Source organism: Hippocampus zosterae, chromosome 2 (genome assembly GCF_025434085.1).
Source record: "Hippocampus zosterae strain Florida chromosome 2, ASM2543408v3, whole genome shotgun sequence".
In the NCBI taxonomy this organism is placed as follows: domain Eukaryota; kingdom Metazoa; phylum Chordata; class Actinopteri; order Syngnathiformes; family Syngnathidae; genus Hippocampus; species Hippocampus zosterae.
Genome location: NC_067452.1, coordinates 38,428,455 through 38,453,316, shown reverse-complemented (window position 1 = coordinate 38,453,316; position 24,862 = coordinate 38,428,455). Strand labels below are relative to the sequence as shown.

The following is a 24,862-nucleotide window of genomic DNA, read 5'->3' as shown; positions in this document are numbered from 1 at the left end:
TGTTATGGAAAGACTCTCGGTGTATTTGCATCACGCAGCACTATTTTTCATGTAAATATTTAACTCAACAGCAGCTCTGGAAAGTGTACACACACACATTCACGTTCTTGTCAAACGTCAGCCCTTTCCATGATGTCAGCGCTGGTAGCCCTGCTGATGGTTGCTCATTGGACAGATAAGTTGCCAACGTCACATGAGCAAACCGAGAAAACTGGCGTTACCCGAGCCCTTGGGCATTGTGATGTCATTTTCGCTCGACGGCAAGCGGGGGGAGTCCACGGCCAAAATGGCAGCGCCGTGAGTTGAATGAAAAAAACAAAGTGCACTTTGCTGCCTAATTCGTATTCCACAAACGGACTATGAATCAGAATGCCGTGATTAGGCTAGCGGGTGCGCGTCGAACACAGGGAAAATGTTCAACTTGAATATATTGGGGTGGGGGGATCACGCGAGCAACAGCAGCCATCGCTGTCACACCACCGCACAAATCGTCCAATCAAAATAGGAAGAATGGACCTTTTGAGGGCGGCCCGGTAGCCCAGTGGTTAGCACGTCGGCTTCTCAGTGCAGAGGTACCGGGTTCGATTCCAGCTGTGGAACTCCCTGTGTGGAGTTTGCATGTTCTCCCCGGGCCTGCGTGGGTTTTCTCCGGGTGCTCCGGTTTCCCCCCACATTCCAAAAACATGCATGGCAGGCTGTATGAACACTCTAAATTGTCCCTAGGTGTGAGTGTGAGCGTGGATGGTTGTTCGTCTCTGTGTGCCCTGTGATTGGCTGGCAACCGATTCAGGGTGTCCCCCGCCTACTGCCCGAAGACAGCTGGGATAGGCTCCAGCACCCCCCGCGACTCTAGTGAGGATTAAGGGGTTCGGAAAATGGATGGATGGACCTTTTGAGTCGTGTTAAAATGCTCATTTTTCACCCCCAAAACACTCCCAAAGAGGTGTTTTCCTCCATTCGGCCATCTTGGAGCATTCCTGCTCTCTAAGCAGCCCCCCCCCCCCCAAACAATCCAATAGAATGACTGGCTCCTCACTTTTCTACATCCCAAAGTGAGGAGCCAACCCCAGACTGAGGTGAGGCAAGTTTATTCATGTAGCACGTATAAGTATTCATATTATTAAATGCTCATTCCTTTTCTCCTACTGGTACAGAATTTGTGATGTGAATACGTTTTTTAAGATAAGCTTTATTTGTCCCACACTGGGGGAATTTGCAGTCTACAGCAGCAACATTTGGGGGAGGAGGGAGAGAAAAAAAGTGTTTCATTGCGCAAAATAATAATTTATTTGACTTTTTTGACTGCGCATAGAAGGCATTTCGGAGGACATTTCTAGTTCTGATGTTTGAAATGGTCTTTCCTTGTTTCAATTAGCAACATGAACATTATGTTCCCGTAGACGGATTTTGCCTGATAAATAATATGAGCCTCCTGCAGTGTGCGCTACTCACTGGCCATCAAATGTTCCCAGGATGGTCAGTATTATGGAGCCAAGTTAACCACCACCATGTCCTGTGAGAGCTAAGCCAGGATGTAACCAAAGACAATCAGTCATTAAAAAAAAAATAAAATAAAAAGGCCTCCAGGAAAAACGTTATTAAATACCTTTGACTTTGACATTTACCCGCCACGCAATCTGCTTCTGTTGCTTCAATTCCAAGATGTGTTGATATACAAACTCAGGTGGATCATATATTGAAGAGTCGTTGCATCTGGCAGCTCGCTCATCTCCCAATCATAGTGGGGGGGGGGGATTATAACTCTCCGGAAACAGATGTTGCATAATAGCAAAACGCGAGAGGCACACACACACGACACACAAGATGCGCACAGCCGGCTCGAATGAGAACGAACAGAGATCAGAAGATGACCGAGGCAGATTGTCTGCCAATATCAATATTTCGGCTTGACACAAAAATATTTGTCAGTGCTCAACCAGTGTTTATAAACTAATTTAAAACTTTCAGGGACGGCGGGTTACTGCAGTGGACGGTTGATCGAGCTATCATGTTACAAGGTGCTTGAAAAGGTTCAACAGAACTGTTGTCCCGGTCCCGGCTGTGGATTTGGTTTTCTATTGGAATTGGAACAACCAGCTAGCGATATTGGGCTTTTCACAATTCATCTAGGGCGGCCCGGTAGTCCAGTGGTTAGCACGTCGGCTTCACAGTGCAGAGGTACCGGGTTCGATTCCAGCTCCGGCCTTCCTGTGTGGAGTTTGCATGTTCTCCCCGGGCCTGCGTGGGTTTTCTCCGGGTGCTCCGGTTTCCTCCCACATTCCAAAAACATGCGTGGCAGGCTGGTTGAACACTCTAAATTGTCCCTAGGTGTGAGTGTGGCATGGATGGTTGTTCGTCTCTGTGTGCCCTGCGATTGGCTGGCAACCGATTCAGGGTGTCCCCCGCCTACTGCCCGGAGACAGCTGGGATAGGCTCCAGCACCCCCCGCGACCCTAGTGAGGATCAAGCGGTACGGAAGATGAATGAATGAACAATTCATCTAAAAATGCAAACTCATTTGAGCTTCTCGAGATGTTTTTGATGTCTATTTTAGTGTTTGCGGTCTTTTTGCGCAAGTTGCTGTTCTCTAACACAGTGTTGTTTGTTGGAGTTATTATTATTTTTTTTTGGTCTGGTGCACTGCCAAACCCCTTCGTCATATCATGAGCACGCACGCCTCTCAAAAAAAATAGAACGTAACACATCTGCTGATGATATGAAACACATTTTCTTTTGTCTCCTTATTTTTAACATCGTCAGGCATTAAGCAGACAAAAAAGAACCCCCCCAAAAAAGTATGTTGGTTTGACACTACATATGTCATGTAAATCTATTACATCATAATAACGAATAAACATGCTTTTGTCATATATAACTCAACATTGACCACAAAAAAAAACCTATTTGCTTAAATCCCCTTTAAACGGGCAGTTAAACTTTTAATGATCAGGATCGAAACAATTATCTCCCTCGAGAAACAAGTTGTAGCGCACGCATACCATTTTATTGACGGGCTTATGGAATGACTGAGACTATTTCCTTGTCGTCATGGAAACAAAATACCAAATATTTCCCCCGAACCACCTGTAAGCCCTGTTTGGAAACACCCCTTTGAACAAATAGATGAAGGGCAAAATTCACAACAGGTCTTTGATCCACGAATCGATCGATACATTTCCGACGACGATACACTTCTGTGCCTTTCTGTGACTCTTACAGTCTCCCTGTATCTCTGTTGCAAGCTGCAGATTTACACCACAATACTCTTATTACTAATACTACTCAATAACTTATTCAATACCAGCCAATTCTGGACCAAGTCTGAAAAGACGTTTAAAAACGTCTTTGGGAGTGAATGAGTTAAGCTCGGTGAGCACTTTGCTTGGAGAACATCCAGTTTGAAGCCTCGCACTGGCGGCGTCCTCCCGATCGGTCGATGGGTGTCGTCTTGTTCTCGCCATGTCAAAATGTAAACAACGTGACGAAGGGAGACTGTTTAAATACCAATTCTATTTGCACCAGGAAATTCATTAGTCCCTTCGCGGTCCAGGCAGCTGTTGTGAAATTTGCCTTTTGGCTCCTTGTTAGACGACGGCAAGTTGTTCAAAATGCAAAGGAAAACCGGAACGGTGAGTCATGTTCATTCAAAAGTTCAAATGAAGTTCAATAAGTTAGAGCGTATTTCTCGTTACGACTTCAATTTCATCCAGCAAGTCATTTATCCCTAACATTTAGTGCTACCCATGACCACGCCTCCATTAACTTTGTGTTGGTGAGGAGTGAAACCACACAAAGGAATTGCAGTGGAAAGATGATCCCCGGCGTTTTTGACCTTTGATTATGAATGTAATATTTTGCAACAATCGCAACCAAACTGAAGCGATGACTGACGATAACATCGTCAATGTTTTGCAAAAGTTGTTTGGGCTCAATCCTGCTACTAACGCGCAAACACTGATTAACCCTTACGTCCTTCGAAACAAAAAACCCCTTAAGTTACGTGTTTTACAATTTTGGAAATGATTTATGTTGTGTTAAAAAAACAGTGAGGGTTCATATGATAAAAGCATATCAGATCGATATGATGGCAAGGATGCGAGGGGATATTTTTAAAATGTATTTTGGAACATTTACTAATTTCCTGTTTAACCCTTGTGTGCTCCAAATTCAAAAGGCCTTAAGTTACGCATTTTACAATTTTTGTAATGATGTATTTTGTGTTATACAAACATTTTTTTTTCAAACACTCAAAATGTTCAGAGGCATCTGTGCTATCCATACATATATAGTATTTATTAGTTCTTTGGGATTTTTTATTCTTTATTTTTTGCAAAAGGGAAAAAAAATTGTGTCTGGAGGTCCCAACCAAGCCCTACTAACAATCCCGACCGGACGTGTTCATGTAAAATGCGTTGGTTTGAAGCCTCCTGCAAAAAGGCAAACTCATTTGCGATCCTCTGACGCCACCTAAAGTTGCAAAATTGGAATGACCTCAACCCAACAATGTGGCATGCATACGTTTGTCCAAGCGAAAACAAAGCGATTGACGTAAAAAATCGCGTGAAATGCATGTTTACACATTAGGTTTACGATGCATTCAAAAATATGAATTATAATGGGTCTCTATTGTGCAAAATATGTCAATTGTGAAGATTACGGAATCAAAACCTTTTTTTATTATTGCTGCAATGCCTGAGAATTATCAGCCGGTGACGTCATGAAATTTCGGCCATTTTAGAACCCTCCCTTACGTTTCAGCTCTCTCGCGTTTTTCCGAATGCCTTTGCTTTTGATTCAAAGACATAATTTTGCATTTATCGCAAACGGTGGACTACGAGGGTTAAAAACACATCGTCCTCCTTGGTGGAGGGAACAATCATGTGCACCTGCACGTGTTTTTTTTGTTTTTTTTTTTTGCCCACCGCACCGACTGAATGTAAAGTAGCACTTGATTACTGTGTTTCCAGCGGCACAAAAGCTCCCAACCTCTCATGTTGTTATGACACCGCACGTTTCTCTAAATACTGCGTCGAGATGGAACATATTCAACACATGCATCCTACTTTGAACCCCCCCACGCAGCACTGCATCGCAGACCCACGGATTCCCCTTTTAAATGGCAGCTTGCGCAATTCAACACTACGTTTGACGTGTTGAATTGCAATCGACTCTCTGCTTGGTATGAAGTCATTAAATTCAACGCCGGGGGCTGCATCTCATGCCTAGTATCAGTAGACGTAATGAGCTCTTTTGAACTCGTGCTCTATGCAAATTTACAGAACTGTTTGATTTGCAGAGCAGCTCGTTTCCCCGGGAGGTGGACGAGTGGGTGACCGTCCGTCTTCCTTCTTTGGCTCCCCGTCTTGGGTCATCTGCTCTGATAATCGACCCGTCAACTCAAAGCTGCGTCATAGAGGACCGGAGACGACGAGGGCACGACTATGATCGAGCAGATCTTACATCCGGAGCAGCATGGATTTCTTCTTCCAGCGTCATTTCCATCGATGGAACAAGAGACAGAAATACCCGATCGCCGTATGTCAACCCGGACCCGCAGTCCTGGTCAGCAAAGCGCGGAGGCGTTCTAGCGTCGGCCTGCCGTCGGCGGCGCTGCTGGAAAGCAGGCGCTCCTCGAGCGGCTTGCCATTGCTTCCCTATCAGAGGCGGCCCAGCGTTGGCGTTTTGGTGGCCAGTGGACAGAGGCGACAGTCCGTCAAAGATGTGGCTCGTACCGACTCGAGCGAATCGGCGGAAGAATCCGGAACCGAGAGACCCGATATGTCAATTCGAAGAGACCGGAGACCATCTCAATACAAACGTAACGCTCGGCGCTGTTCCGCTGCCTTCTCCGGCGGGCGGCGAAGAATGGCCGTGCGATACTCTCGCCCCGTCAATGAAAAGTCCATCGAACCTCATTTGCTCGGTTCATCCATGTTACTCGCAAGCGTCGTCCAGATGGGCAGCGGCGGGAATGAAAAGCAAGAGGAAGAATCTGCCGTCTCGCTTTGTTCCTGTTCCGGGTCGGATGATGAGCGAGGCGAGCGGGGGGTAAAAACGGCGAGCGGCGAAGAAGATGGCAGGTCCGGATCTCCGGCGCTCGCAGCCCAAGCGATTACGAGAAAGCGCATTAAACCCCGACCCTTCCTCCGACCTCCGCGCTGTCTAAGACGGAACTCCTCCCATCTCCTCCCAGCTGAGTCCGTCTATCGGAACAGCGAAACGCTTTATGGGCTTTATGGGCGCTATCATCATCGAAGGTCAAGTCAAAGTACTCAAGCTCTCAATAGCCTGCTTCGGACTTCCGACGATCTGAAGTCGGATCTCGAGGCGCTCCTTTGTGAACCTGCACTCCCTAAAAGCTGCTCTTCACCTCCCGGGGGATCGGAGGGGTTGACATACTATGATCCATATCTGGAAACATGGGAGAACTTCCTATCGTATGTAATAAAGTCTCTCACAAACACCCATTCTGACACACTGTGATACATTCAATGTCGTACTTCGATTTAGGGCGGCCCGGTAGACCAGTGGTTAGCACGTCGGCTTCACAGTGCAGAGGTACCGGGTTCCATTCCAGCTCCGGCCTCCCTGTGTGGAGTTTGCATGTTCTCCCCGGGCCTGCGTGGGCTTTCTCCGGGTGCTCCGGTTTCCTCCCACATTCCAAAAACATGCATGGCAGGCTGATTGGACGTTCTAAATTGTCCCTAGGTGTGAATGTGGGCGTGGATGGTTGTTCGTCGATGTGTGCCCTGCGATTGGCTGGCAACCGATTCAGGGTGTCCCCCGCCTACTGCCCGGAGACAGCTGGGATGGGCTCCAGCACCCCCCGCGACCCTAGTGAGGATCAAGCGGTTAGGAAGGAAGAGACTTCGATTTAGTATATGCCAGCGTACTTATTTTTAACATTTTGGTTCTCGAGCGAGAACCTGAGAGGGTGGTTGTTTGCGCATTCATTCATTCATTCATCTTCCTAACCGCTTGATCCTCACTAGGGGGTACTGGAGCCTATCCCAGCTGTCTCCGGGCAGTAGGCGGGGGACACCCCGAATTGGTTGCCAACCATTCGCACTCACACTCACACCTAGGGACAATTTAGAGTGTTCAATCAGCCTGCCACGCATGTTTTTGGAACGTGGGAGGAAACCGGAGCACCCGGAGAAAACCCACGCAGGCCCGGGGAGAACATGCAAACTCCACACAGGGAGGCCGGAGCTGGAATCGAACCCGGTACCTCTGCACTGTGAAGCCGACGTGCTAACCACTGGACTACCGGGCCGCCCGTTGTTTGCGCATTCGCTTCTTAATAACCAACCTAGGTCATCGGGTCACACAGACCGCAATGACATTGTCCCGTATTGCAGAAGCGTGATAAAAATTACGATAACAGACTGATCGATTGATGATGACAGACCGGCCCGGTGAAATTTACTGACACGCCCACTTCTGCTGTAAACCTTTTAAACAGTTTTATTTATTTTTTTTACCTCTAGTGGAAACTGTAAATTTGCGGTGACGGAAGCAGACAACTAAAATAACAACGACAGACTGACAACCGACGGACGCGATCGGCTTGAAATAATGACGCACTGACGATGCCGAGTGATGATGGGTGGCCTGGCCGCTGGCGAATGAATTAAAGATTCAGCGGCATCAAATATGTCTCCTTTTGAGAATCGTAGCGCTTGTCACTAAGGCTTGCCATATATCGTTGATGGGCCGTAAGATCACGTTATTCTGAAAGAAAAAGTATAAGTGTACCTGCGGTGGTTAGAAGGAAATTGGCATTAAATCAAACTTCTAATAGCTCGCCGGAACTTTCTGTCCGAGACGCCGTGGCAGCGAAGCACGCAGACAGACTTGATATTTCGTCGGTCCACTTGGAAGCAAGAGCCGTGACGTAGCGTCATCGAAAGTCGAGCGTGGGTCTCTATTTGCCGCCGCGGGCAGCACCTTGCTAGCTCAGGAATTTATTAGAAAGCTATCATGGCGGAAAGTAAGGCATACGGACGTTTTAGTAACAAGCGAGAAAACCCGAAAGCAAGCAGTAATTGGCCATTGAAAAAGAACGCCAAATAAGTACTTCCCAGAATTGATTCACGTCACATGCGCGCACGCACCAGATGTTTATCATACTTTACAGCATTGTTCCGTTTCCTCCTCAATAACTCGAAAGGGGCTGTCTGGGGTATATTTTAAGACTCAGAGAACCACCAGGAAAGGAAAAAACTGATAAGTGGCTTTGTTGAAGATGAAGGAAATTTTGAATATAGTGACGAACCCTGTCTGACTATACTTTTTCTCAGAGAATGCCGACCCCCCCCCACTAAGGCCGAGTTAACTGTCAAGTGCTTGTTGTCCATTTAGTACGTTGGTGAATCATTCTGGTGGGCGGATGTTCCGTTGCTGTCATATTGAAACAAACGTTGAAAATAAATTTTCTTCCAGGCAAAATGGGTTCTTGCGCCACCCCCTATAAATTTGTGTGGATTTTTTTGTTTTCACAATTCCATTGACTATATTAGATTAGTGCTTGTTGCTTTAGCAACTCCAAATAACTGAGAAGGTAAAGTACTTCTGCTCCATGCTAACTTGTTCCAGTAAAAAAAAAATTGCAGTGCGCGATTTGATGCATGATCTTGTATTGTCCAGTAGAAAAATATGGCAGCAGGTTTGATGTTGACACCTCTAATTTTCTGTTTCCAGAAAAGCAATAGCAAAATCTGGCCTGCACCATCTGCCCGGTCAGCCCGGTACATCATCATCATTAAATCGAGCAGAACCAGAAGCGATTATCCGCAGCACTGTTGACTGGACTGTAAGTAAGAGGACCAATGTATTGTATCCAAATCTCTCTCTCTAAATAAATAAATACGTTGCTTTGTCTTACTAGGAGTCTGCTCAGCATGGAGATCATATCTGGTTCGAGACGAATGTGTCTGGAGACTACTGTTATGTGGGAGAACAACACTGTATTGCAAGAGCACTGGTCAGTATTACATGTTATTATCCTGTCATAACAATCACACGCTGTCTAGACATCCATTTTCTGCATGGCAATTCCTCCCCATCTGACTTGCCGCCGCGTCCACATCGATTAATGTGGCTTTCTGTCTGTGTCTTCATCGCTACCCCTTCTCTCCATTCCTCCCATGCACACTGTTAAAACAGAGTGGACAGTGAATGAATGCGGAACGGTGACAGCTTTATCCTAGCTGTCGACTCCAAAAACTTAAAGTTGGACATAAATAACGAATGGTGAGGATTGCAGATCAGATACAAATTTCGTCTTTTTACTTCCTTTTGTTTTCATTTGGATCTCCGGGGGGAAACCCTGAACTGGTTGCCAGCCAATCGCAGGGCACACAAAGACAATCACAGGGCACATTCGCGCTCACACTCGCACCGCGGGACAATTTAGAGTGTTTCATTAACCTGCCATGCATGTTTTTGGAATGTGGGATGCAAGCGCAGTACCCGGAAAAAACCCACGCAGGCACGGGGAGAACTTGCAAACTCGGATGTGTAAAGCCGCCGCCTCCCATGCTGTCCTGACCTCAAACAGACGAGCACAAATGTGAAACACAGTGAAACTAATTTCATGATCTGAGCTTCTATTGATTGTTCTGGGACAGACGCATTCATCTCCGGCGAAGTCCAGTCAGACAGGTAGGAAAAGCAACGAGTCAGAATTGAACTTGTTGGTTCCTTTATCTCGGACAGGTTTTTTTTTTTTTTTTTAGGTTGTTATTGAACTGACATGATGAAAGACTTCTGTTGAAACATGGTTGGTTCCTTTGTCTTAGTCATTTTTTTTTTACTTATTTACCTGACATGTTTGGCGGAAGTCTTTCATCATGTCAGTTCGATAACAACCTAAAAAAAAAAAAAGGAACCAACAAGTTCAATTGTCAATAAGAGAGAATGAACTTTATTCAGTTGGAACTCGTCACAAGTCGACAGAATTTGCATGTAGCAAGTTGCTGATTCACAGCACATTGCGAAAACTATTAAATCATTCCCCCGCAGCAAGGTGAAGGTTTTAGACTGGCCAAGAAATAACCAGACTTAAAACACGATTTTACCTGCTCAAGAGAAGATCAAAGAAAGGAGCCCACCGAAAACAAACAACAATTGAAAGAAGCTGCGGTGAACGGCTGCAAAAGCAATCAGAAAAGCTTACAGCAGGCATGTCCAAAGTCCGGCCCGCGGGCCAAATCCGGCCCGCGGTCGAATTTCATCCGGCCCTCGGCCCCCGTCATAAAATCAGTGCCGTCTGGCCCGCAGGTTGGTCGCAATGGAACACGTGTTGCATTGACTGAGGTCTCGTAGACTCGGGAGTGATGTTTCATAGAGTACTGCTTCCCTCTAGTGGCTAAATGAGTAATAGCATTCACTAAATGAGTAATAGCATTTAGACACTAGAGGGCATCACTCACGAGTTAACAAGACATCACTCCGTGTTTATATTGACTGATATGTCATATTTCAAATGATCCTTGCAGCTGTGGATATGTGTATTGCTTGTTCATTTCCCTGTTGTTCGAGTCAAAGGTTTTGTGACTATTGAAAAGTCATGGTGATACATTTTATGTTTCAAATCAATCAATTTGCACTCAGGAGACTTCTGTTTAAGAAAAAGTCAAGTGAATAAGCAGTTGCATGTGATATACCCGTTTCAATTGAACCAAAAGAAATTCTTAAGATTGTTGAAATTAAAATTAAAATGGAAATGTGAAACAGACTGGCTTACTAAAATTTGTTGAACAATATTGTTGTTCAATGTAAAGAATGTCAGCCAAGGTCGGCCCCCCGACATTTTACCACATAAAATCTGGCCCCCTTGGCAAAAAGTTTGGACACCCCTGGCTTACAGGCTTGATACAACTATCCATCTATCCATTTTCAATCCCATTTGTTCCGTGTCATGGGGCGCTGCTGCCTATCGTAGCTGGAACGGTTGCCATTAAGTTGCACGGCACGTATGGGGACGAGCAAACCATTCATACTCCCATTCACTCTGTCACCGAGTGGGAACTGAACCTTTGCAGACTCACATCAGGCGAATGTACAAATCAATACATGTCACTGACCACCAAGCGAAGGATTTTCAACTCAATATGAAGTCTTTGGCCAGCTGCTTTTCAGTCGAACTGAAATATCGGTTTGCTTTCCGTTTCAATACTCCTTTATATCAAGCTGTATCATCATGCAAGCGGCATTAAGATTTGTTTGACCTTTATCAGAACCAGGACTGTGTTACGGGTTATATTTTTCTTGGCAATATGATGCCATCGTATAGTGAAAGGTGACTTGACACTGGGCATTAAAAAGAAAAACAAAAAACACCCCACCTTATTTTTTCTGTTCTTATTCTCCACAGCAAAAGTCAGTCACCCGGAGAAAGTGTGCTGCCTGCAAAATAGTTGTCCACACAATCTGTATGGAACAACTGGAGAAGGTAATTTAAGTTTGCTTGTTCTGGTCCAGAGTTGGTCTTAGTAGGCGTCTCGCCTGTGTATGTACCAGCTTACCACTAGGCACTCGCACAAACCCACGCGGGTAGAATTCTTGGTACAGGAATGGGGCCCAAGCCCTGTTGCAAACAGCAAGTACAATGGCAAGTCACTGACAATCCCCCCCCCCAAAGATGTTAATGATTGTTTGTTTGTTAGTTTATTAATACTTTAAACCAGGGGAGTGTCAATCATACGGCCCACGGGCTGGAACCGGCCCCCAATGAGGTTCGATCAGGCCCGCAGGATAATTTAAAAGTGAAAAAATGCAAAAAAGACACAGAATGAATATTTTTAATAAGCTGCAATTCATGGAATATCCGCTAGGGGACACACATATAAAATGCACATTTGTCAAAGGAAATGTAAGGTGCTTCATGAAATGTTTTGTAAAAGATGTGTTCATTAAATTTCAACATTTTCCTAATGTTCTTGTGCTTCTTTAGACCAAACAAAGGAAAGACATATTATTTTGGTTATTTATAGCAGAGTACAGTGAAACTCCTCTACAACGAAATCATGTTTGCAGCAAGACATTTTTCACAACAGGGAGTTTTTTATTGTAGCAAATTTGATCTCAGATGTACACACACACACACACACACACAAACCAATGTGTACAGGTACTCTTTATTTTTCTTCCAATAGTGCATAAGTATGAGCATACACTAATTTGACACTTCATATAGTCAGTGTAGAAAGAAAAAAAGGGAAAGAAATTGCGAAATTTACGATCAGCATTCACTTTCACTTACATCAATTTCTTGGATAATGTACTGTATTTTATTTTGTTTCCTCAGTCTTTCATTTGATCACTTTTACCTTCTCTTCCAGCGTCAGAGTTCTTCTTGTCCTCGCTGCTTGATATCCAAAGGTCCTTTTTGAAGCAATTTTAGAAATGCAACATTCTTGCTGCGTCTGAAATTAAAAATAACAAATACTTCCTGGACTACTGCACATGTACAAACCAGTGTGGTGGTTGTTGTTGCCGTTTCCGAACGAAGCAGTAGAGGTCGCTGTTGGATTACACTTCGTTGTAGTGAATCTCGTCACGAGGCAAGAGCAGAGAAAAAGATTTCGTATAATGCAACAAGGTTTTTTTTCTTTCCGTTGTACGGGGGACAGGAAAGTGGGAATGGTGTTAATGCAGGAAGATTTTTTTCACACTAGGGGGTATTTTCGTCCATGTAGGTTTCGTTCTAGAGGAGTTTCACTGTATGGTATAATTTTAATCGTCTGGCCCACTTGACATCGACCGAGGCCGTATGTGGCCCACAATTTGAAATGAGTTTGGCACACCTGGTTTAAACTGTATATATGCCACCCAACGATGATCCTAAAGCCATTTTATGTAATTTCAGACTCATTTTTCAGCATAACTTTTTTTAAAAATGGTGGAAATTTACTATAACCTTGGTGAATGCCAAATTTTAGATCTGTGGTTTGTGCAGGCCTACCAAATTGTGACCATTTATTGCGTCTGCCTATATGTCTCACTGAAAAACTCTTATGTAGTAATATTATTTCTAATATATATTACTGTGGCTGTGTAAAGAATTATACAATACATTGTTCACATCTGAAGTCCTCCTCAACTCTCTTCTAGATCAACTTCAGATGCAAGCCATCATTCAGGGACTCGAGTTTCAAAACCACTCGAGAGGTGAGTTCTGCAAAGGTGTGAAGTGGTGCGAACAGAGATAACAAAAACTGATAACTGACAGCTAACGTCCTTTTTGTAAGCATAAGAAAGACTATTTGGTTTGAAAATGAACTCTGGTCCATTGTGCTTTCCAGCCCAACATTGTACGGCATCACTGGGTGCATCGAAGAAAACAAGAGGGAAAATGTAAACAATGTGGCAAGGTGGGTGGTGATTTTTTTTGTTTTTTTTTTTTAAGCCTTCACATTTAAAAAGTATTGTTTTCTTCAGGGCTTTCAGCAGAAGTTTGCTTTCCACAGTAAGGAAATTGTTGCCATTAGCTGTTCGTGGTGCAAACAGGCGGTGAGCACGTCTACAATGTTAATGTCATAAAATGGCAGTCTCAAAATGTTTTTTTTCTCATAAGGAAATGTACTTGGCTTTTTTTTTCTTTTTTTTTTAGTTTCACAACAAGGTGTCCTGTTTCATGATACACCAAATCGGCGAGGTTTGTCCAATAGGAGCTCACGCTGCCCTCATAGTTCCACCCTCTTGGATCATTCGAGTTCGACGTTGCCAGGTAGGCCTTGTGGATGGCTCGTTGACAAAAATGAGCCCGTGGTGGTTCGCATCATGTGTCAGGTGCTACTGATAGAAATGTACGGAGCTACACCACTCCAGTTGCTTCAATCACCTCAAGGCTTTTTGCCTCTATAGTGCATGAACAAATGTATCGGCACACACCGAGCCATGACCTCAAAAGCAATCAGCATGGATGTACTTGTACATTTTGATGACATGATGCTGTGCAGGCCATTCATTGAAATGCATTTATCCGTTTCTGTCCATGGTCCACGTTGGGTTTAATAGGGGGGGGGGGGGGGGGGGCAGATCATGGAAATTGTCACAGTTGCACAACTGTTGTAGTTGAGTTTGAATGTGATTGGTGAATTCTAAACCTCTTAGTTGCTTCATATTTTTCTGTTAAGGTTACATCATGGGGAAAAATGTCAATAATTGTCAATAATTCTCGTCGTCTCAATATTATTACAAAAAAAAAAACATTTGAAAGTGGGTATGTACAATGCAATTCTATCTTCATTTATATAGCCCGTATATATAAATATATATAATATATTTATATTTTACAACAGGGCGGCCCGGTAGTCCAGTGGTTAGCACGTCGGCTTCACAGTGCAGAGGTACCGGGTTCGATTCCAGCTCCGACCTCCCTGTGTGGAGTTTGCATGTTCTCCCCGGACCTGCGTGGGTTTTCTCCGGGTGCTCCGGTTTCCTCCCACATTCCAAAAATATGCATGGCAGGCTGATTGAACACTCTAAATTGTCCCTAGGTGTGAGTGTGAGTGTGAATGGTTGTTCGTCTCTGTGTGCCCTGCGATTGGCTGGCAACCGATTCAGGGTGTCCCCCGCCTACTGCCCGGAGACAGCTGGGATAGGCTCCAGCGACCCTAGTGAGGATCAAGCGGTTCGGAAGATGGATGGATGGATGGATATTTTACAACAACTGTATCTGTATCTGTGTCGGCAGTGTTTTCAAACTTGTGCAGGCTAAAACTTCAAATTTTAAAACATGGTCGGCAGTCAGGAGTGTGTAACAATGTGTCATGTTTAATCACTCTACAGACAACGATGATACAGCCACATTTGCCCCGTTATTTATATTTATTTATTTTTTAATGTACTTTTTGATATTGCTCATGTTCCATTAGTTGTTAATAGAGTCTCACCTGGTAAAGATTTTTGCACAGCGTCTTTGACCTAGGCTCTGCTTTCAATCAGGCATCAATGAAGTCAAGTAAGAAGAAAAAAAGGACATCCTTCAAGAGAAAAAGCAGTAAAAAAGGAGCTGAGGTACATGAGCAGCATGATCCTTGACGTTTTCCCGTGCAAACATTTTCTGCTTTCTAACAATGATGGGTTTGCTTCACAAGAGCTCACCTTATCTTCTATATATATATTGCGCGTCGTCCCGCACGCGGTCTGTCCTTCCGTCTGTCCCTTTTCAAAACGTACCGACTTCACCGCGCCGCCACTGCGCGCCGCCACTGCGCCGCTCAGGCAGTGGCTCGCTACGATCGCGCGGGCATCTTAGCGAAAAAATGTTGTCTACCCACAAGCATTGCAATGAAATTGTTAGTTATTTAGTAGAGCTAAACATCTCTTTATTTTCGCGATAAGCAATGAAGATGAACAAAAAGTTGAACCAAGCAACAACACTTTTGTGGGCCCAAGGCCCACCTTACCAGCCTTCCGCAGGAACTAGTTGATGAGCCGCCCGGAGGGCGGCGAACCAGCTAGTATTTTTATATGAGAGAAACAGCAAATAGATGAGTTTTAATCAATGATTGGTTACCTGTAAAAATAAGAGAAATTGATGAATTTGGACCGTGAATACGCACTAAAAACACGACTCACGTCTCCGCAGGCACGTGGTTTGTCAGATTTGTCAGTGATGACCTCTCTCAATTCCGCACAATTTCTGAGGGATTTGTTATTATTATCTGTATTGTTTTGTTTATTCACAGGAGGTACGACAGTGCAAGCCCTTCATCATCCGGCCCATTCCTTCCCCGTTGATGAAACCCCTGGTGGTGTTTGTCAACCCCAAAAGTGGAGGAAACCAGGTATTTCAAGGAGATTCGGGATTTGGCTGAATCCAGCCCTTTTTTTTTTTTAAAGTCTTATATTTATTTTATTTTATACACGTCTGACAGGGGGCAAAAATCCTTCAGTCTTTCATGTGGTATCTGAACCCAAGGCAGGTTTTTGACCTGAGCCAGGGAGGACCCAGTGAGGGGTAACTATTCACAGAAGTAATCACCTACGCTCTTATGATTTACCACTAACTCGGTTGAAAACGTCTAGCTTGGAGTTGTACCGGAAAGTTCATAACCAAAGGATTCTGGCCTGTGGAGGGGATGGAACGGTGAGTACCTCAAGGAAATGTACAAATCACACACTACCGGTAACTAAAAATGTCCTGTGTGTTTATTATGGTTGTAGTTTGCATTGCTGTAATCCGTTTTACTGCTCATCCAAATATTTTTGACTCTCCCGCGCGTGTGTGTATTGTGTGCTTGCAAAAACCAGGTTGGGTGGATCCTGTCTTGCATCGATGAACTTGGGTTAAATCCTCAACCTCCCGTTGCAGTGTTACCACTTGGGACAGGAAATGACCTTGCCAGGACTCTCAACTGGGGAGGGGTGAGTCCGAAGAGCACATGTGCCGAGAATAAATTCTGGATTAGCACAGAAGGACAGAGTTGATACAAAGTAGTACAAGTACAGAGATACTTGTGTGGGGGGGGGGGAAAGAAAAAGACAGATTAAAATAAAGTGTTGATTCAGCTGCTTTGCAGTGGGACAAATTAAAGGTTTTCTTATCTTTTCTTATCTTATCTTGGCCATTCATGGTTCAGCTTCAGGAAACAGGTGAGCCTTCCCTGTTACCTGAGCCCCTGAGCAACCGTGAGGTCATTTTCGTTTGACACAATGCGGCAAAACGGCCGCCTCCGAGAAGACTGAATATGGGTGGATTTTCCTGCTTAGCTTGTATTCCACAGATGCAATATGAATCAGAAAGTCGTGTTTAGACGCATGGAACACATTATTATGCCAGTCCGAATACAAGTATTAATTTTTTAAAAAAGTAAACATTTTACCTTAATTTTTGCTGTCAATTTCAGTATAGGGCGGCTTGGTAGTCCAGTGATTAGCACGTTGGCTTCACAGTGCAGAGGTACCGGGTTCGATTCCAGCTCCGGCCTCCCTGTGTGGAGTTTGCATGTTCTCCCCGGGCCTGCGTGGGTTTTCTCCGGGTGCTCCGGTTTCCTCCCACATTCCAAAAACATGCGTGGCAGGCTGATTGAACACTCTAAATTGTCCCTCGGTGTGATTGTGAGTGCGTATGGTTGTTCGTCTCTGTGTGCCCTGCGATTGGCTGGCAACCGATTCAGGGTGTCCCCCGCCTACTGCCCGAAGACGGCTGGGATAGGCTCCAGCACCCCCCCCGCGACCCTAGTGAGGATCAAGCGGCTCAGAAGATGAATGAATGAATGAATAATAACATATAGGGGCGGCCCGGTAGTCCAGTGGTTAGCACGTGGGCTTCACAGTGCAGAGGTACCGGGTTCGATTCCAGCTCCGGCCTCCCTGTGTGGAGCTTGCATGTTCTCCCCGGGCCTGCGTGGGTTTTCTCCGGGTGCTCCGGTTTCCTCCCACATTCCAAAAAATATGCATGGCAGGCTGATTGAACACTCTAAATTGTCCCTAGGTGTGAGTGTGGGTGCGAATGGTTGTTCGTCTCTGTGTGCCCTGCGATTGGCTGGCAACCAATTCAGGGTGTCCCCCGCCTACTGCCCGAAGACAGCTGGGATAGGCTCCAGCAGCCCCGCGACCCTAGTGAGGATCAAGCGGCTCGGAAGATGAATGAATGAATGAATTTCAGTATATCTAAAACCATTTTTCCTTGATTGAACTATTAAAAAAAACTTTCTGTGAACAATGAATGCTCACTCTGTCATAGTGATCACAGGACTTGTTTCAAAACGTGCTTCAAAGCTTTTTTAATGTTCTGAACTAAAAAAAAAAGCGTAACTAATTAATGATAGTTGGAAAAGTAAACCTTCACTGTCTGTCCTTTTTCCAATGAGATAAGTGAACTTGTGAAGGCTCACAAGACACGGCGCGTTCACATAGTGATCCGTTGCCTCATTGTCGTGACTGCTCCCCGGCTCACATGCCTTTGTCCCCGTTTTTTTCTTCCTTATCCTAAAATCTCAGCCAATCCAAATCTTATCCCTCGTGGACTTTGCCTGTCTCGGGTTACATCTTTTTTTTTTTTTTTTTTTAATTTTGTTATCCGTGGAGGTTGAAAAAAGTAACAAGCAACTGACTAAGCAGGAGAAAGCACAGCTACACTTTTTCAGATGCAGCCATCAAAATAAATATTCAAGTTGTATCTCATTACCTGAAAATTATACAAAGGTACACTCATTAAATATTTGCTCTTTGTTACTTCCTTGCCACTGCCAACAACTTTTCACGACTTCATACTTCCTGTAAGTTTTTTTTTTTTTAAATACACAGTGTTTTGTACACAGGGCTATACCGATGAACCCCTGACCAAAATCCTGTCTCATGTCGAGGAGGGAACCGTGGTCCAGCTTGACAGGTGGAATCTACACGTTGAAGCCAACCCCACCGCAGGGGCTGAGGTGGATGAGCAGCAAAGTGATAAGGTTTGGCTTCCAGCGTTGTCATCTTGAATTTTTAAAACACCGCTGCATTGTAGGTGCTTAGTAATAGAGACTTGGAAGAAGTGTCATGCTAATTACTACATTGACTTATTGCTTAATGAATGAAAATAGATGCAATAAATCCTTTTCTGGACTCAATAAATGGACATTAACATTTTTTTTTGTGTTTACACTCCATTGCACGGATTCATTCCCTCTCTTGTCAGTCATCTTGCTCGCCACCGTGCGAGTTGGCACTCACATGTACACATGAGGGGTGGAATGGCTTTTGAAAACCGTTTCAACGGTTCAGTTTGACTGTTTCAAGTTTGTTATGCAGCAGAGTCTCGGACTCTTAAAATGACAGTAACCTGGATGATGTTAGAGTATCCGAGGCAGCTTTCAATTTCGAATTTTACAGATATATTGGACCGATACAAGTGAGTCATTTTTGCCCAATATCACTCTGATAATTATGCGTCTAATTGTTATCGTGCATCGTTGCATTTTCACAAGGATATTGTTAAACTTGACACCACCATGTAATTATTGTCGACTCACTTGGAAATAAGAAAGTAACTTGAGGCTATTTTCTGTCAGCCTGCAATTTGCTGGCTCAATGAGCCAATCGTGAGAATGAGAATATCATTCATCCAGTAAAAGAGAAATATTGTTTTCATTCGTCGTGGCTGGCTGGATGTGTTGAAATATTGATTGGGTATATAAAATACAGAGATTATTTTTTTTTTCCTTTGTTTTATTGTACACCACGATGACAGTAAGTATTCTTTTCTATTGTGTGTATGCTCCCTCAGCTTCCCCTGGATGTGTTCAACAATTACTTCAGCCTTGGCTTTGATGCACATGTAACCCTCGAATTCCATGAGTCACGAGGTATGTTACCAACTGAAACATTCATTCATTCATTCATCTTCCGAGCCGCTTGATCCTCACTAGGGTCGCGGGGGGTGCTGGAGCCTATCCCAGCTGTCTTCGGGCAGTAGGCGGGGGACACCCTGAATTGGTTGCCAGCCAATCACAGGGCACACAAAGACGAACAACCATCCACGCTCACACTCACACCTAGGGACAATTTAGAGTGTTCAATCAGCCTGCCATGCATGTTTTTGGAATGTGGGAGGAAACCGGAGCACCCGGAGAAAACCCACGCAGGCCCAGGGAGAACATGCAAACTCCACACAGGGAGGCCGGAGCTGGAATCGAACCCGGTACCTTTGCACTGTGAAGCCGACGTGCTAACCACTGGACTACCGGGCCCCGCCCGCCCAACTGAAACACTGAGTCTTTTTTTTTTCCTTAGCCCAAAAGAACTCTGAAGCTAATTTGATGAGTGATGCGTGTATCACTGTTTGGGCTGCACAATATATATAAAAAAAAAATAGAAATATATATATATTGTCATTGCGATCATGGCTCGTGCAATCAGTTTCATATTGAGTTATCTGCTTTTATCTGACTTGCACCGATCCCATGCAACCTTAATGAAGTGCACATCACCATAAATAGGAAAACTTTTTAGTATCTAGGGGCCTTACTACCACTAAGTCTGTCCACAATATTCCCTATATAATGCCTTATATAGAGACGACGCCATTTTGCAGGGTAGTCCGAATGTCCAGGGAGAGAAAAAAACATAGCACACTCAAAATTACCCACAATGCACTTGGAAAAGTAGTGAACATCGATGGTCACTCAACAGGTTAATGTAGACCACAATTGATCTTAAAACGGCCGTCACGTGATGTGCGACAAGGAGCACGCCGTTAGCTGGCTGTCCAAATCGCCAAATAGTATGAGGGAAATATTTCTTTCAATTCACCATAAAAATTTACTTAACATCCAAATCGCATATCACATTTTTTCAATGTCATGCAGCCCTAATCACCAGAGTATGTTAGAGAAATGCAGAGAAGAGAGAACGTGACTGATAGGGTAAGAGTGCCCCCTAGCGGCTGCATTTATCGCATTCCAGGGCTCTGACTGCTACATTCATTCATGATTCTAATTGTGTGTCTTGCTTGAAATATTTATTCATTTTCCGATCTGCTTTATCATCACGCGGGGGGAAAGGGGGGTGGGGGTGCCGGAGCCTATCCCAGCTGTCTTCAATCAGTAGGCGGGGGACACCCTGAACCGGTTGCCAGCCAATCGCAGGGCACACAGAGACGAAGAACCAGCCGCGCTCGCATTCACACCTCGGGACGATTTAGAGTGTTTGATTAACCTGCCTCGCATGTTTTTGAAATGTGTGAGGAACGCGGAGTACCCGCAGAAAACCCACGCAGGCACGGGGAGAACATGCAAACTTCCCCTAATATGAATATTTGTGTGTTTTTTTTTTTTTTAGAAGCCAACCCAGAGAAGTTTAACAGTCGTTTCAGGAATAAGATGTTCTACGCTGGGGTGAGTCTAAACGATCTGTCAAATTGTCAAATGCTTTTTTTTTAAACTCATCATTTTAAAGGAAAATCTTTACCACGCATTTCTTGTTTGTGAAGTTAGAGGCTGAAGTAAACGTCTACAACATTATACTATACTATAGTGTATTCTACTATTCCACATTTCTCCTTTTTTTTCCCCAACCCTTATATAATATACAACACAGTTACATCCCATCCTAACTCCAAAACAACCTTTCACTTCCGATTTGTGTGAACTGAATTGCCGCCCATTTGAATGATGCGTGACAGCCGCCATAAGTATGAAAGTACACCTTAGCTTAGGGTGAGCTCTGTTGGGTCCGCAGCTTTCGGTATGTCTCATCAGCAGAGTTATTAAGGTACTAAAAATGAAGTTGTTTGAGTTTATCACATGGAGGCGACTCTGTCGTTGCCTAGGCAACCACATATTGATGTATTGATTCATTGATTCATTCATTCATTCATTCATCTTCCGAGCCGCTTGATCCTCACTAGGGTCGCGGGGGGTGCTGGAGCCTATCCCAGCTGTCTTCGGGCAGTAGGCGGGGGACACCCTGAATCGGTTGCCAGCCAATCGCAGGGCACACAGAAACGAACAACCATTCGCACTCACGCTCACACCTAGGGACAATTTAGAGCGCCCAATCAGCCTGCCACGCACGTTTTTGGAATGTGGGAGGAAACCGGAGCACCCGGAGAAAACCCACGCAGGCCCGGGGAGAACATGCAAACTCCACACAGGGAGGCAGGAGCTGGAATCGAACTCGGTAACTCTGCACTGTGAAGCCGACGTGCTAACCACTGGGTTACCGGGCCGCCAATGTATTGATTTTAACTTAAAAAAAAAAAAACAGGGTCAAATCGATAGGATGCTACACAGCTTTAATGAGGAGTGAAGCCATCTCCGTTGCCATGGTGACCCACGACCATCATCTACTTTAGTGTTCTATATATATCTCTCTAAGATCGATTTCACACATAAACAGTCAGACCCGATTGTTTGTCCTCATTTTGCTCCTTCCTAACCAGCTTATGTCTCATTAGGTTGTCCTATAAACTTCTAAATGATACGGTGTGTTAAAAGTGGATATGTCGCATATAATAGAAATGGGTTGGGCCTACAATCTTGTGCGGGGGAAAATTCTCATAGCGTTTGACTCTGAAGTGTAACGAGAACGGAATGTCGACAATCATACGAGCAACAATGCTGACGAAGCAGGCAGTGGCATTAAATAAAACAAAAACCCAATGCTGGTTTTTGTACGATAGTGGATTCCCCAGGCGTCAACAAGTATTTTCCACAGCAAATATTTTCGAGCCGGGGTTTCCATGTGACAACGCTTCCTTCAGAAACACTCTGGTAACATCGGCGCATACCCAGAAGTGGCCTCCTCTTCTTGCCTCGGAGCACTAGATGAGATTAATAGCAGGACAGAATCTTAATGTGTGTCGTCTGTGTTGAGATAATCAGGGCAGATCACATGCAATACGACCCAAACTGTTAAATGCCAGATTTTGTATGACGTGTGCGGCCTGTTAAGTAGTTCCAAAAAGAACATTTCTAAATATATGTTTGTGACCGCCATACAGACGGCATTCTCGGATTTCCTGATGGGAAGTTCCAAAGACCTGTCGAAACACATCCGAGTTGTGGTGAGTAGCTGCCAATCAAGCTGTTGCCTTTTGTATAAAAGCATTGCCGCTCATTTGTGTGTGTGTGTGTGTGTTTCTGTGTGCTTGTCTGCAGTGCGATGGGACCGATTTAACATCCAAGGTTCAGGATTTGAAGCTCCAATGTCTGGTCTTTCTCAACATCCCCAGGTTTGTCACAATAGCCACCACTCTTGACACAACATCATTACGTCTGGGTCAGCAACTTCTTGCCCAGGAATTAGCTTAGTCGTATTCAAGGACAGGGGCGGCCCGGTAGTCCAGTGGTTAGTACGTCGGCTTCACAGTGCTGAGGTACCGGGTTCGATTCCATCTCCGGCCTCCCTGCGTGGAGTTTGCATGTTCTCCCCGGGCCTGCGTGGGTTTTCTCCGGGTGCTCCGGTTTCCTCCCACATTCCAAAAACATGCGTGGCAGGCTGATTGGACGTTCTAAATTGTCCCTAGGTTTGAATGTGGGCGTGGATGGTTGTTTGTCTCCGTGTGCCCTGCGATTGGCTGGCAACCGATTCAGGGTGTCCCCCGCCTACTGCCCAAAGACGGCTGGGATAGGCTCCAGCAACCCCCGCGACCCTAGTGAGGATCAAGCGGTTCGGAAAATGGATGGATGGATGGTATTCAAGAACAACCAACGAGGGAATATTCCACTCGGTCGAAATGCTTTCAGTAAATATTCAGAACCCCTCCGTCATTTGAAGTCATTAGAATTTGAATTTATTTATGACCTTCTGTCCGCCATCTTTGGGGCAGCCTCTTGTCAGTTCGACCGATTCTGGCATCATAATCAGGCCACAGTGTGAATGGCTTCCTGACAGACGCATTTTTGGAGAATGGCTGCACAAAATGACGTATTTAGTTGTGTAATTTTGCACTTTTCTTAAGGGCGCTTCAGAGACATACAGTAGATATTTGTATCGAAAAAAAAATTTCAACGCAAGTGATGATGGGCTATTGAGGCTCTGTGTTTGTATGTGTGCGCTTTTGTGTTTGTGTCCCATTTTTTTCCAGGTACTGTGCCGGTACCACACCTTGGGGAAACCCAGGCGAACATCATGACTTTGAACCTCAGCGCCACGACGACGGCTACATTGAGGTCATTGGGTTCACCATGACATCATTGGTAGGGAAATAATGGTGTCAATATGTTGTGGGGGGGAAAATAAGTTACCCGTGTGCGCTTCCTTTGGGTCCCCTCGTTATTTATGCCCCAATTAACAGGAAGTTTGTAACCATGGCCTTTATGCGCAGGCTACGCTTCAGGTCGGCGGTCATGGCGAGAGGTTGAATCAATGCCGTGAAGTAACCCTCACCACCACAAAGGCGCTTCCTGTACAGGTACCCTCCAAATATGTCCACAGCCGAGGGTTGTCATATGAATAAATTATTTATAACTCATTTAAAAACGAATTTTTTTTTCTTTGGCTTTTGACTCATGAGACTTGAATTTCAGGTGTACCGTTTTTGTGCTTTCAACCGTCTTTGTTATTAATGTATTGTTTATTGTTGTATATATGAGATTTGCAGCGCTTTGTATACAGCGGCGGTTGTTTTTCATTGAAAAGGAAAATTGAGCTTGCCTCTCACAAATGAGGACATTTCCAAGTGCCCCTAAACCAGGGGTGTCCAAACTTTTTGCCAAGGGGGCCAGATTTTATGTGGTAAAATGTCGGGGGGGCCGACCTTGGCTGACATTCTTTACATTGAACAACAATCTTGTTCAGCAAATTTTAGTAAGCCAGTCTGTTTCACATTTCCATTTTTATTTTAATTTCAACAATCTTAAAGAATTTCTTTTGGTTCATTTGAAACAGGAATTTGAAATATGACATATCAGTCAATATAAACACGGAGTGATGTCTTGTTAACTCGTGAGTGATGCCCTCTAGTGTCTAAATGCTATTACTCATTTAGTGAATGCTATTACTCATTTAGCCACTAGAGGGAAGCAGTACTCTATAAAACATCACTCACCAGTCTACGAGACCTCAGTCAATGCAACACGTGTTCCATTGCGCCCAGACTGCGGGCCAGACGGCACTGATTTTATGACAGGGGCCGAGGGCCGGATGAAATTCGACCGCGGGCCGGATTTGGCCCGGGGGCCGGACTTTGGACATGCCTGCCCTAAACTTTCTAACAGCCATGTTTTTTAATTGGATTGTTCATATTCAGGTGGATGGCGAACCATGTCGACTCGCTCCCTCCATCATCAACATCAGCCTCAGAAACCAGGCCAACATGGTGCAGAAAACCAAACGGCGGGCATCGTTGCCACACCTCAATGAGTGAGTCATGCGTATTTGAAATTGGAAGGCCTACTTTTTTTTTTTACTATTTCTG

General features: G+C 44.7%; 1 protein-coding gene across 5 annotated transcripts in view; it reads left to right on the top strand.

The window, feature by feature from the left end:
• The window catches only part of LOC127596509 (diacylglycerol kinase zeta-like), an 81,025-nt gene that overhangs the window by 23,022 nt on the left and 33,141 nt on the right, over window positions 1–24,862 (top strand). For 2 of the 5 annotated variants that reach the window (XM_052059160.1, XM_052059158.1), the window contains exons 2-22: window positions 5,297–6,437; window positions 8,704–8,815; window positions 8,891–8,986; window positions 11,381–11,458; window positions 13,120–13,176; window positions 13,311–13,379; window positions 13,447–13,518; window positions 13,619–13,735; window positions 14,956–15,027; window positions 15,702–15,800; window positions 15,891–15,973; window positions 16,042–16,102; window positions 16,267–16,380; window positions 18,279–18,416; window positions 19,229–19,307; window positions 20,782–20,837; window positions 22,445–22,507; window positions 22,602–22,675; window positions 23,531–23,642; window positions 23,771–23,857; window positions 24,695–24,807. In XM_052059160.1, coding sequence (XP_051915120.1) covers window positions 5,473–6,437; window positions 8,704–8,815; window positions 8,891–8,986; window positions 11,381–11,458; window positions 13,120–13,176; window positions 13,311–13,379; window positions 13,447–13,518; window positions 13,619–13,735; window positions 14,956–15,027; window positions 15,702–15,800; window positions 15,891–15,973; window positions 16,042–16,102; window positions 16,267–16,380; window positions 18,279–18,416; window positions 19,229–19,307; window positions 20,782–20,837; window positions 22,445–22,507; window positions 22,602–22,675; window positions 23,531–23,642; window positions 23,771–23,857; window positions 24,695–24,807 — 2,717 coding nt within the window. In that variant the 5' untranslated portion in view covers window positions 5,297–5,472. The remainder of the gene's footprint in view (window positions 1–5,296; window positions 6,438–8,703; window positions 8,816–8,890; window positions 8,987–11,380; window positions 11,459–13,119; window positions 13,177–13,310; window positions 13,380–13,446; window positions 13,519–13,618; window positions 13,736–14,955; window positions 15,028–15,701; window positions 15,801–15,890; window positions 15,974–16,041; window positions 16,103–16,266; window positions 16,381–18,278; window positions 18,417–19,228; window positions 19,308–20,781; window positions 20,838–22,444; window positions 22,508–22,601; window positions 22,676–23,530; window positions 23,643–23,770; window positions 23,858–24,694; window positions 24,808–24,862) is intronic. The other 3 variants (XM_052059163.1, XM_052059161.1, XM_052059159.1) reach the window with 2 other exon arrangements.